This window comes from Musca autumnalis, unplaced genomic scaffold, assembly GCF_047663935.1.
Source record: "Musca autumnalis isolate F117 unplaced genomic scaffold, ASM4766393v1 scaffold_3, whole genome shotgun sequence".
In the NCBI taxonomy this organism is placed as follows: domain Eukaryota; kingdom Metazoa; phylum Arthropoda; class Insecta; order Diptera; family Muscidae; genus Musca; species Musca autumnalis.
This window is the reverse complement of record NW_027411866.1, coordinates 5,208,501-5,220,873: the sequence shown is the minus strand read 5'-3', so window position 1 is coordinate 5,220,873 and position 12,373 is coordinate 5,208,501. Positions and strand designations below refer to the sequence as shown.

The 12,373-nt window shown below is 37.5% G+C and overlaps 1 protein-coding gene across 8 annotated transcripts in view; it reads left to right on the top strand.

Moving 5' to 3' along the window:
* Positions 1–9,202, top strand: part of Ca-alpha1T (Ca[2+]-channel protein alpha[[1]] subunit T) — a 257,504-nt gene extending 248,302 nt beyond the window's left edge. For 5 of the 8 annotated variants that reach the window (XM_073979063.1, XM_073979060.1, XM_073979061.1 and 2 more), the window contains 9 exons: positions 237–392; positions 786–968; positions 1,147–1,356; positions 1,432–1,608; positions 1,871–3,096; positions 3,159–3,351; positions 3,420–3,569; positions 3,628–4,362; positions 4,432–9,202. In XM_073979063.1, the coding sequence (XP_073835164.1) occupies positions 237–392; positions 786–968; positions 1,147–1,356; positions 1,432–1,608; positions 1,871–3,096; positions 3,159–3,351; positions 3,420–3,569; positions 3,628–4,362; positions 4,432–6,255 (4,854 nt within the window). In that variant the 3' untranslated portion in view covers positions 6,256–9,202. The remainder of the gene's footprint in view (positions 1–236; positions 393–785; positions 969–1,146; positions 1,357–1,431; positions 1,609–1,870; positions 3,097–3,158; positions 3,352–3,419; positions 3,570–3,627; positions 4,363–4,431) is intronic. The other 3 variants (XM_073979062.1, XM_073979059.1, XM_073979065.1) reach the window with 2 other exon arrangements.
* Positions 9,203–12,373: the final 3,171 nt, after the last annotated feature.

Below are 12,373 nucleotides of genomic sequence, written 5' to 3'. Positions count from 1 at the left end.
CCTCTACCACCCAGCATTGATAGGACCAAGGCAGCCAAGCTATTTTTGATTGGTTTATCCCTGCGTTCTACACACTTCCTTGTTCCTGTCATTGTTTGGCAGGCTCCCTTGTTTTTAGCACATTATGTGTGTTGTCTGGTTGTTTGTTTTCTTTCTTCTTTTTGTTTTGTCTTTGTTCGTTCATTTGTTTGCTTGTGACAGTGTTCATCACTTACTCAGCGAAAAACATTTTCTAGATTCTGACGCAGGAAGACTGGAATGTTGTCCTGTTCAACGGCATGGAAAAGACAAGTCATTGGGCTGCACTGTACTTTGTGGCTCTAATGACATTCGGCAACTATGTGCTGTTTAACTTGTTGGTTGCCATTTTGGTTGAGGGATTCAGTTCAGAGGTAGAGTTTTATTATCAAAACTAAAAAACTTTAAATACTAACCAAAAAGTACTTTCTAATAACAACTTGGTCGGCAAAGAAAAATATTTGATCCTCATTGAATTCATAAAATGAGAGATCGTCTTGTTTTAATTTCTCACCCTGGGAGTGCACTCGAACAAATTATTTTTCTTTCCTAAGCACTTGCACTAATTTTTGGTCTGATTAAAATAAACATAATGTAAACGTATGATACTTATTTTATGGATGGACAAAAATTATTCTTTGCCTTGGCCAGGGCTCTATTTGAGCTTGATTGGTTTCTATCGACTTTCAATTTCCAAATATTCCAAATACAGGAACATTTACCTGTTCTACGAAAAAAGTCTAATTTTGAAATTTTGATTCCCTCAGCGAAATGAACGTCGTGAACGGGAACAGCGCGAGTTGGTTAAGAAACTGCGCGAGGAAACATTGGCCGAAAATTATAGCGATGCTATGTATGATGAATCGCACAGTGAAATCGATTCATCTTCGACCAATGAAAGTTACTACGAAGTGCGTAATCGTTGGCACAGTGCCGAAGATATACGTAAGGTAAGTCACAGTCACACGAATCCAATCCCTCCAATCAAATCCCGCCCAAAATTGTACCTTTGCAATCACAAATTGTATTTTTTGTTTTTATTTTGCACTTCCATTTCCCTCCTTTACCTCCATTTGTTGCTTGTTGTTTTTATCAATGTGCTTGGATTTTGATGCCTCATACGCATAGCTACAGGATTCCGCTGAAATGTTTATTGAAAACAAAAGCAATGTACAAAAACAACGAATGCTACCGACTGGCAGTCGTGGTGATCATCAGCAAAAGGACATAAATGCTATAAGTCCCCAACCAAGCAGTGTTCCTTTAAATGGTTTGAATAGAAAAATTTCAGAAAAGGATTTTAATAAATCCGAAGATGAAAGAAAACCCTTAAAAAAGGTAAGGCGTACGACTTAAATTCAAAACATACAAACATATATATTTTTACTTGTAATATCTGATTTCATTATCAAGACATATTCCATACGTGATCGACGTGCTGATGTACCACGTCTTGCCAAAATACGACCCATGCGAGAGCCGCCCATTATCACCACAACAGCCGCTACACCGCAAGATTCGCCAAATACAACTATGGAATCTGGTACAAGTTTCCGAAATTGGGGCCAAGCAGAAGATGACAAAGTGGAGGTAATATATTTAAAACGATATCTTTATATCTCGTTTAGACTATCCAATTTAGTAATTAAAATATAAGTGGCGCCCAACGTGTCGTATTAGACATATGTATTAGCATAAAAACATTATGTAACTATTGTATGTGTTGAACTTATATGACGACTAGCGGCCTAGTAAACAAATTGTATACAGCCTGTGTTCCTAAAGTGGCGCCCAATCTTTTTAATTCACCCTTAACCCAGCACCATTCTCTTAACTTAATTTTCCTTTGCAGAGTCCCGGATCACCATCATTACTAAGACCACCTACTATCTTTAGTGGTGGTCAACGATCTCTGGATGAAGGTATACCTTCAATTGACCTAATACCACCATCTCCTGTCTTGCCCCATAAATCTGCCGTTAATATTTTGAATGCCAGCCAATTGGAAAGCAATGCAACGGCATCTACATCAACGCCCGGCACTTGCTCTCTGCTGCCCACTGGCCTCAATGGCCAGGCTTCAGTTTCTGCTGGTCCCACCACCAGCATTCATCACAGTGTTGTTATTGATGATATATCGAAAGATCCCACCACTGCTACATCGGGTCCAATTTATGTACCCACCATATCATCCACAGCCGCCAAACTACAATTGCCCAACTTTGGGCGTCAAGAGCCAAGTGTAACATCGAACAGTGCCACCTCATTGAGTTCCAATTTACCCGAAACTAATGAACCATTACAGCGATTGCCTAGCATAAAACGTTTTCGACGCACAAGTTCCAAGCGAAAAAAGCAGGAACTTATGACACCTGAAGACTTGGAACATCAACTCAACAATGGCAGTGATAATTCTTGCCTACTGACAGACTGTTCTCCAGCACGTTCGGATGCTTTCCTAAAACCAAGCACACCAAACATGGCCATGAAGAATAAAGAAACTAATCGTCTCAGTCCTCAGAATTCAATACGACGTCTATCGGCCTCCTTAAGTATAGGTAGTGGTGGTGGTGGTGGTGGTGGTGCGGTACCAGGTAGTCGACGAGCCTCAGCCTGCCTCTTCAACTCACAAATGTATCAGAATCTCAATCAATCCAGCAAACTTCATGCGCACCCCAGTAAACGACGCATGTCCTCCATAGAATTGGCCTTTACCAAGACTTCGCATTTGAATTTACACAATTTGGAACCCTCACGCAAGTCCCTATCCTATACGAATTCCAAATTGGATTTGGACAAGTGGCAAAGGATGTACACCACAAATGAAACGGATATGTTGCAACAGTATATCCAGGAACGTGAGAAACGGAAAAACTCTGTATGTCAATTTCCCAGAAAACGACATGAAGAAGATGGCGGCGGCGTCAAAGAAGAACATACCAAGGAGCAACAACATTCCTATTTTCTATCATCAGATCGTTTTTCCAAGGTTAAGATGCTCATTGATCGCTTAATACCGCATGACTTTACGGATGAACGTAGAACATATTCGCTGTATATATTTTCGGAAGACAATAGGTGAGTAGAACTGTTCAGGCCGATTGTGGAATACATCGTAAATCTGTTGCCCTTTATTCTAGATTTCGACGTGTTTGTTCTTGGTTTGTCAACCAGAAATGGTTTGACAATGCGGTTCTGTTATTCATAGCTCTTAATTGTATTACCTTGGCAATGGAACGGCCCAATATACCACCTGACAGTACGGAACGTTTGTTCCTGTCAACAGCCAATTATGTGTTCACTGCAGTCTTCACCGTGGAAATGTTTGTAAAGGTATGTTTCACCCACATAAAATCGCCTAGTTGATCCAAATTTACCCATTTGCCCAATGTCCTCTGCAGGTTGTTGCTGCTGGTATGTTTTATGGTCAAGATGCCTACTTTACCTCCGGTTGGAATATCATGGATGGTTCTTTGGTGACGATTTCCATCATTGATTTACTTATGTCATTGATTAGTGCATCGAGTCCACGAATTTTTGGGATTTTAAGGGTAAGTCATCTATGCGGCATCGTACAGCGAAGATGAATTTAATTTCATATGTTTCAAGGTGTTTCGGCTACTTCGTTCCCTGCGGCCTTTGCGCGTTATCAATCGAGCGCCGGGTTTGAAATTAGTCGTGCAAACGCTCTTATCGTCCCTGCGACCTATCGGCAATATCGTTCTCATCTGTTGCACCTTTTTCATTATCTTCGGCATTTTGGGTGTTCAGCTGTTCAAGGGCACCTTCTACTACTGCGAGGGTGAGAACATTAAGAATGTCAGCAACAAGACGGAATGTCTCAGCATACCTGGCAATGCCTGGGTAAATCGTAAATACAACTTTGATGATTTGGGCAAAGCCTTGATGTCTTTATTTGTGCTGAGTTCCCGCGATGGCTGGGTGAATATTATGTATACTGGTCTGGATGCTGTCGGGGTGGATCAACAACCAATTGTCAACTACAATGAGTGGCGCCTCCTGTATTTCATTGCGTTCATCTTGCTGGTGGGGTTCTTTGTCCTAAACATGTTCGTGGGAGTTGTTGTAGAGAACTTCCATAGATGCCGAGAAGAACAGGAAAAGGAAGAGAAAATACGTCGAGCAGCAAAGAGGGCACTGCAAATGGAGAAGAAACGTCGGCGTATGCACGAACCTCCCTATTACATTAACTACTCTCCCTCGCGCATGTTTGTCCACAATGTGGTTACATCGAAATACTTCGATTTGGCGATAGCGGCGGTCATCGGTTTGAATGTGGTGACAATGGCCATGGAGTACTACAGGATGCCGGTATCACTGCAGGTAAGTCTACAAAATCCTATTTCCATGATATGCTTTACTAACTGCAGTTCTCCTTCTTTCCTCCTTCAGTATGCATTGAAAATCTTCAATTATTTCTTTACGGCTGTGTTCATCCTCGAAGCTAACATGAAGCTGGTAGCTTTGGGATGGCGTCTCTACATGAAAGATAAATGGAATCAACTGGATGTTGGCATTGTTCTGCTGTCCATTATCGGCATTGTTCTGGAGGAGCTGAAAACAAACATCATTCCCATCAATCCCACCATTATTCGTGTAATGCGCGTCTTGCGTATAGCACGAGTCTTGAAGCTGCTGAAAATGGCGAAAGGAATACGGGCTTTATTGGACACTGTAATGCAAGCATTGCCTCAAGTGGGCAACTTGGGTCTGCTCTTCTTCCTGCTGTTCTTCATCTTTGCTGCCCTTGGCGTGGAACTATTCGGACGACTTGAATGCTCCGAAGAGATTCCTTGCCAAGGCCTGGGGGAACATGCACATTTCGCCAATTTCGGAATGGCTTTCCTCACATTGTTTCGCGTAGCGACTGGCGATAATTGGAACGGCATCATGAAGGACACGTTGAGAGATAATTGTGATGACGCGGCGGATTGCGTACGCAACTGTTGCGTTAGCTCAGTTATAGCTCCCATTTTCTTTGTGATATTCGTGCTAATGGCGCAATTCGTGTTAGTGAACGTCGTCGTGGCTGTACTGATGAAACACCTCGAGGAGAGCCACAAACAGATGGAAGATGAAATGGACATGGAAGTCGAACTGGAACGAGAATTGGTGCGAGAGCAGGAGTTTGTGCAAGAACAAAAGCTCTGCGAACAGCTGCAGCAGGCCAAAAAGCCGGTTCCGGCCCAACGCCAATTGGGCAAGGTCAAATCACTGCCAATGAACTTTACCTACAATACGCCCTCGCTTGAGAAGAAATTCCCAAGTCTAGTGCCACCGGTAACTGGTAATCGCCGCCAAACAGTTCAGTATTTCAATCAGCACAATGGTCTCGGTTTGGCCGAAATTGGTGGGGCATTTAAAACTCAAACACTTACGCCTCTGGTTACGGAATCGGCTGCCACCGAAGAGAACAGTTTTGACTCCAAGTTACAAATACCGCCCACTGTCAGACGTGGACGGCGCTGTTCCACTGTACTGCGCAAACGTGGCATGTTAACCAAAGAACGATCGCTTGATGAACAGGCTATACGTCGTCGCAATCTTGAGTCCAAACGTATGAGCTCTGACTCATTGCCATGGTGCGGCGGCGAAGGCGGTGAATTTCGAAGTGGCACGATTTTCGAAAGTCTTGAGTCCGATGGTAGTCCATCATCCACCTATGATCTGCACAGCATACGCAGTGAAGAAGTGCCGCGCAATATTTCCGATACGGCCAGTATCGTTAGCGCAGTGGTCAGCGAAAAGCCAGCCAATGTGGCACCCTGTAGCAGCAGTAGCAGTGGGTCAGCGTTACGCCGACCCTATGGCCGTTCTATGTCGACAGACCCCAGTTTCTTGGCTCCTGCCCGCACCAACCTTTTATCAGTGCCACGTTCCATGCCACCACGCAGCCGCAGCGGCAGCACAAAGCAGCTCTTCAAACAGCAGGCCCTAGATGAAGACCCAGATATGGACGAAAGTTCCCTGTTGTTGCCCGTTGTAATGGAAAGTGGCTCTCTTACAACAGGCAGCAAACAGAATGGTAACAAAACGGTGACAGACCCCACGGATATTGCCATATCCGAGGGTTTGTCCAAGTCCGATTCTGCGGAAATACTACGAATCATTTCGGAACGGAGACGTGCCGAACAACGGGATAATAGCGGCAACGAAGATTCCGATTACAACGAACTTTTGCTCGTCAAATCGCCACAATCCTCGATGGATGGCTAAGCTGCTGTTGCCCATCATAACCTACAACAACAAAAAACCAAACACATCCAATCAGCCACCCACCCACCTGTTATCATGGCCACACAAAAACAAAAAAAAACAAACTACGAAATTTAGTAATAGTTCAAATTCCCCTTTTTACCCAATCCCGCCCTGACCCCCCTTGTATGTATATTTATATGTAAATGTAGATTTGTACACAATAACAATTAGACAATGTAAGTAGCGTTACATACTATTTTAAATTTACTATTACTCTGTTTATATGCGATGTTGTTAAATAAGTACATAAGTAACCATCTCTCATCTCTTTAGGAAAATGACTTGTTTTTCAAAGGCCCATATCATTAGTATTATTGGTAATGTTTATTAAATTTAACTACGTTTAATGAACGGGTCCTATATATATTTCACCTCATACGATTCATTGGGACTGACATAACTCCAAGGTTTTCAAAAGTGTTTAGCCATGTACAAAAACAAATACTAATCTACACATACAAACACACATATGTAAAACAAATTGTTCAGAATTTCGGATAAAATTATAGTAAATAATACTAACAAGTAGTAGGTGAAACAAACAAACAACACATGCATACATACAAATAAAACGAACATTCAAACAAATAATAATAGGAAATTAGAATTTTATGACGATATCTGTCATTGGAGAAAAACCAAAAAGGGGATCTCTTTCCAAATTAATTTCACTTTATGAGAGATACATTCTATTGCTCTGTTCCAGAACCTGCAAGAAGCTACTACTTTTTACTACGATAACATTTTTTCCTTTATGTTATCGAAAGAAATAGTAGAAATTAGTAGATTCTTGCAGTACTGGAACAGACCAATTATTAGGAACAAAAATTATCTACAAGATGAGACTAACCATTTAGCGAATATCGAATTATATGTACATATGTATGTATGTAACTGTACATTTTTAGTAAATCATAACCCGTAGTTTGACCTGTATCCTTTTTTTACTAACTATTTAGTTCAATTTGTTTCTTTCTTTTAAGTACATGCGTTAATTTTTCTCTTCTAAGGCAGAACTTTAGTAAAAAACATGTAATTAAATAATGGAATATCCGCCAAAAATTACGTATTTTCCCAAAACACTTGTTTTAGGTGCAAGTGCTTTCTAAAGAAAATATGAAACATTTGATGTGTGGCTAGATATCTTCATTTCAAGTTTCTTATGCGTGGCCACATCAAATAAATCAGTCTCAATTGCTAAATACATTTTACACATGCATTTAAAACAGTTGTTGTGGGAACTTACGTCATTTATATGTGTGTTCGTTTACTCAATAATTTGTACAAGTCCAGTAACTTCTTGTAAACGACTTTTGCATTGTACTGTAGAGTAAACGAACATAATCCAGTAAAAAATTTGGCAATTTTTAGTAAACGAACACACATTATTTTACAGGTATTCTATAGAATTGACAACCTAAATGACCCATGCTAAATAAAAAACGCACACATTAGAACCTATTGCCGGTTTATAGCACGTTTACATATATGAGGATTTAATAAACCCACTGGGTTTCAAATGTAAACTCCATGGCGTATAACGTCAAAGTAAATCCGTATATAAAACATAACCCTTTTTAGGCCATGTTTATATTACAGCCTTTTGCAGGGCTAACCTTCTTCATGAGGATTTGTTTGACGTATATGTAAAGGAATTGACATTTAAAACCCAGTGGGTTTGTTAAATCCGGTTATATATAAACGTGCTATTAGCCTTGTTTATGAGGATTTATTTGACGTATACGCAATGGAATTAATATTTGACATACTATTAAACGGCGTTTGCATTAGAACTTTTTACCGGGTTAACCTCCTTAATAGGGATTTATTTGACGTTTGCGCTATGGATTTGGCATTCAAAACCCAGTGGATTTAAATTGATTCGTCTAAAAATCAAGAAATAAAGCTGCATTTATACCAAACATAACGCGTCGTTACGTTGTCAATTCAATAATATATCTGTCAAATTAATGCCTAAAACCAAGGCATATTTATATAAGGTAGAAGTGACAATCAGCTGTATTCTTACTTTTTTGTAAATTTAGTTTTTAAAATGTAATAGGGTCTGCTCATGAAATTTGACACTTCGAAATTTGTTACCATAAAATACTTCTTTTCATCCTTAACGTGTAATAAAAATGACCTACGACAGTTCAGTATGATTTATATTTACATTTTGATTCAAATTTGTTATATTTTAGAGGATTTTCAAAAAGTATTTATGTTGTTCCTGAGAAAATTTTAAAAGCGACCCTATTATTCAATATTTTCTTTGACATTAAATTTTCTATAACAACAATGTTGTTTTTGTAAATTTGTTAGTTGTTTTAACTTATGCATATACCTTATATAAACTACCCTTGCCTAAAACACATGTTTTAGGTGCCAATGTAAAAAGGGGTTTAACATTGACAAAGGCGATATGAAAATTGTATTTATGGCATGTTACCCCGCCAACTCATACATAATTCACACGAGGAAGTTGTTCCAAGACCGAAAATTCTTCAAGATGTCAAAATGTTTGTTTATGTTTTCATACAATTTATTCACAATAACAAAAAATTTGACAGACTGAAACCACGCCACTTTATTATTTCATCATGAGTTGTTCTACACATTAGTACCTCGTTTGAACTTAACCGGATTTATTAAACCCACAGGGTTTCAAATGTCAATTCCATAGCGCAAACGTCAAATAAATACTCATAAAGCAATATTTTATACTACGTAGCCAAAACCCGCTTTTCAAAGTTTTGCTTTTAACAGAAAAATGGAAGAAGAGAAAAATTAACGATTAATATGTTTTATATTCTACTAAAAGTATTGTTTGCTATTTTTAAGTTGTTTTGTTATATAAAAAATGTAAAATATTGTTATTTTTCTAAATAAAATAATATCATAATTTTAATTTTGACATTTTTCATTTTTATTATTTCCACATTTTCTTCAAGGTCCATCATTCTGTTACGATCTTATGGCTCATTTACACGATATGTTCTTTTTACAACATTTTACTACTTTTTACTCGAAAAGTGTTACTTTACTTCATTTAAACATACAGTTGATATGAACAACTGTTACTACTTTTGCCACTTTCACCATTTTAAAAGTAATGGAACAGACCAATTATGTATACCCAAAGTGACATATATGGCCTGATCCCGTACTTTCTAAAGTGGTAAAAGTCGTAAACGATTTTCATATAAATTTTGTGTACGGGAAAGCAAAATGTGTAAAAGTGGTAAAAATTGTAAAAACTTTTTAGTTCTGGAACAGAGCTACAATGTAAAAAAAACATATCGTGTAAAGTAGTCATTATTAGTTCCCTGTATTGTACAGCATGCATTTTGGAGCCCAAAAAGTTTACAAGTTTTATATAATCTCGTTCATTTTGTTATGAAACAAGTTTCTATACATTACACGCTTCTGTTTACATTACAAATGTTCAAAAGATGTGTATGTTTTGATTGATGTCTGCTTTATAATGATTACAATGCAAGTGTTCAAATTGTTATGGTTTTGATCGATTAAATTTTTAAAAAAAATTTCCGACATACAGAACTCCCTCCACAATTTGTAAATATATAAATTTCCTTATTTATGATTCCCTAATTTTGATTCCATGATGTAATTTGTTTAGAGTTCAATATAAATCATTCCCTCAAGGTCATCATGGCAGAGAGGCAGCAAAACTGTGACAAAATTTAAGTGTCAAAACAACACAAGGAAAACTCTATGCAGTCTTATGCTTTGTTCAATTTAAAGCCTGTATTTCGTTGCACTAATTCAACAAAAACAACACACATCGCTTTCATATCTATATATTTTTAAGGGAAGGAGTTCCTAATTTCTTTATAAGATCAAACAATACAAATTTCAATTTTTGTAATACCATTCACATAACACAGTTTTCGAATAAGGTGACCACACACATAGCGGTCCACTTAAGGCTGTCTTGTATAAAATTAAATCATCTGTAAAATATATAAGTTTTCCTCAAATTAAAAAAAAAAACAACAACACTTTATCATTTCACTGCTAAGTTACAGACTACTTATTTATTTCAGTTATAATATACAGCTTGATGTCAGACAAATTTTCTCCAGCAACTTCCAGCAAGATACAAGTTTCATATAAAGGCAACATCCAAAAACATTAGGTCTGTTAGATAACCCAAAAATTTGTGCAAATTTGTACTAACTTTTACAAAATGCTGTTCGATAACAAAGTTGTTCAGTAAAAGAGAAATGAGAAGTAATTGCAAATAGTTGCAAGAACTTGCAAGTACTTTTTACTTGCGAAGTTATCGAACAGGCCTACTTTGTAACAATTGTCAGCAAATAGAGCAAAAAGGAGAAAACGTCCACAATACAGTAGTTTCATTGAAATAATTTCATGAAATTAGGCGTTCTTAGATCGAGTTTCCCACTACAGTAATTTCATGATATTACTCTAGTATCGATCTAAGGACGTCACCATTACCCTGCGTTTACACATGACAGAACAGTTGAATACATGTATTGATTGTCAAAATCCCAAAACTTGCCTTTGTGACGTAGGCGTCCAGACAACTGTATAATTATGAATGAAAATCGTCAATTTCTTTTTGTTTTCCGTTCACCTATTTTGTTTTTGTTCATATTCATTTGTTTTCAACACATTTTAATTATTATTTCACACATTTTTACAAAAAATGTCAAAAATTTGTTAACCCTACTGTCTGCGAAAAACTGATGGACAGCTGGGAGACAAACGACAAATGTATGTATGTGTTAGTAAATCAGAGTTGTATTTGCTTACAGTCTCTCTTGTGTAAACGCGTAGTAAAGGTGTGAACAGAATGAAATACGCCGCTCTTTTCACGCTCAGTTTCATGTAAAAGATTAAAGACCAAGAACTACCTAATTCAAATGCTGTTTAATTATTTTGAATTAGGTAGTACTTGGGCTTTAGTCTTTTATGCTTGGTTTACATTTACGAAATCCACTCGATTTCAACTGTCAAATCCATAGGTTAAACGTCAAATAAAATCCAGATGATATTTCATTTGACGTTTGAGCTATGGAATTGACAGTTGAAATCGAGTGGATTTCGTAAATGTAAACATAGCATTACATGAAACTGAGCGTGAAAAAGCGGCGTATTTCATCGTGTTTCTACCTTAAATGCCGAAAATCATTATTTTACAGGAGAAGCAAAAAACGTTATTAAATGAAAAACTGTTTTACGGAATTTAATCTTATGAGGGCGAGTATTTGGGATATTATCAATCATATACGAATCGCGGAAATGCTTGGTTGTGAGATCCATCGTTACAACAAAATCTGTAATGTTATCCCATTTTCCGAAATGCTTTTTCTTGAACAGGATCGTTATTTTTGAACGTAGAACCTTGAAATTTTGCAAGAGCATGTATTTTAGTCTTATGTTTGGAGATAAGTATTCGGGCATTTATGGTGACGATATGAGGCCTGTTCGATAACCCAAGCATTTGTACCAACTTTACAAAATGCTGTTCGATAAAAAACTTGTTCGGTAAAAGAGAACTGAGAAGTACTTGCAGGAACATGCGGCATAAAATCGTGATCAAATGATGTTTACACTAACTCCAAATAGGTTAGCATAGAACAAAGGGCGTAGACTAATAGCTCATTTACATAGTGTACACGCCAAATAAATCCTTGGGACTTTATTTGATGTATACACTATGGAATTGACTTTTGAAATTGACGGGATTTCGTAAATCTAAACTAAAATTATTCAGCTTGGATAAAAATATTTTCTTTGAAGTTTTCTATGGAAATTTTCGATTTACAAACTCTGCATTTATAGAAATACCATTTAGTGTGGATCGGGACTAAAGGCATTTTTAGTGAAGCTTCATAAAAACAGAACAGAAAAATTTGATGTTGCCGCACCACATTTATAAGCAGTGAACGAAACATTCTTATTCAACTACCAGTAGTGCGATTCTCTAACTCATTTTTTAGTTACCGACAAAAAGCGGTAAAATTAAAACGCAAAATTATGAATGAAAAGTATAAATAAAAGTTGACATCACTCTTGCTATTGGTAG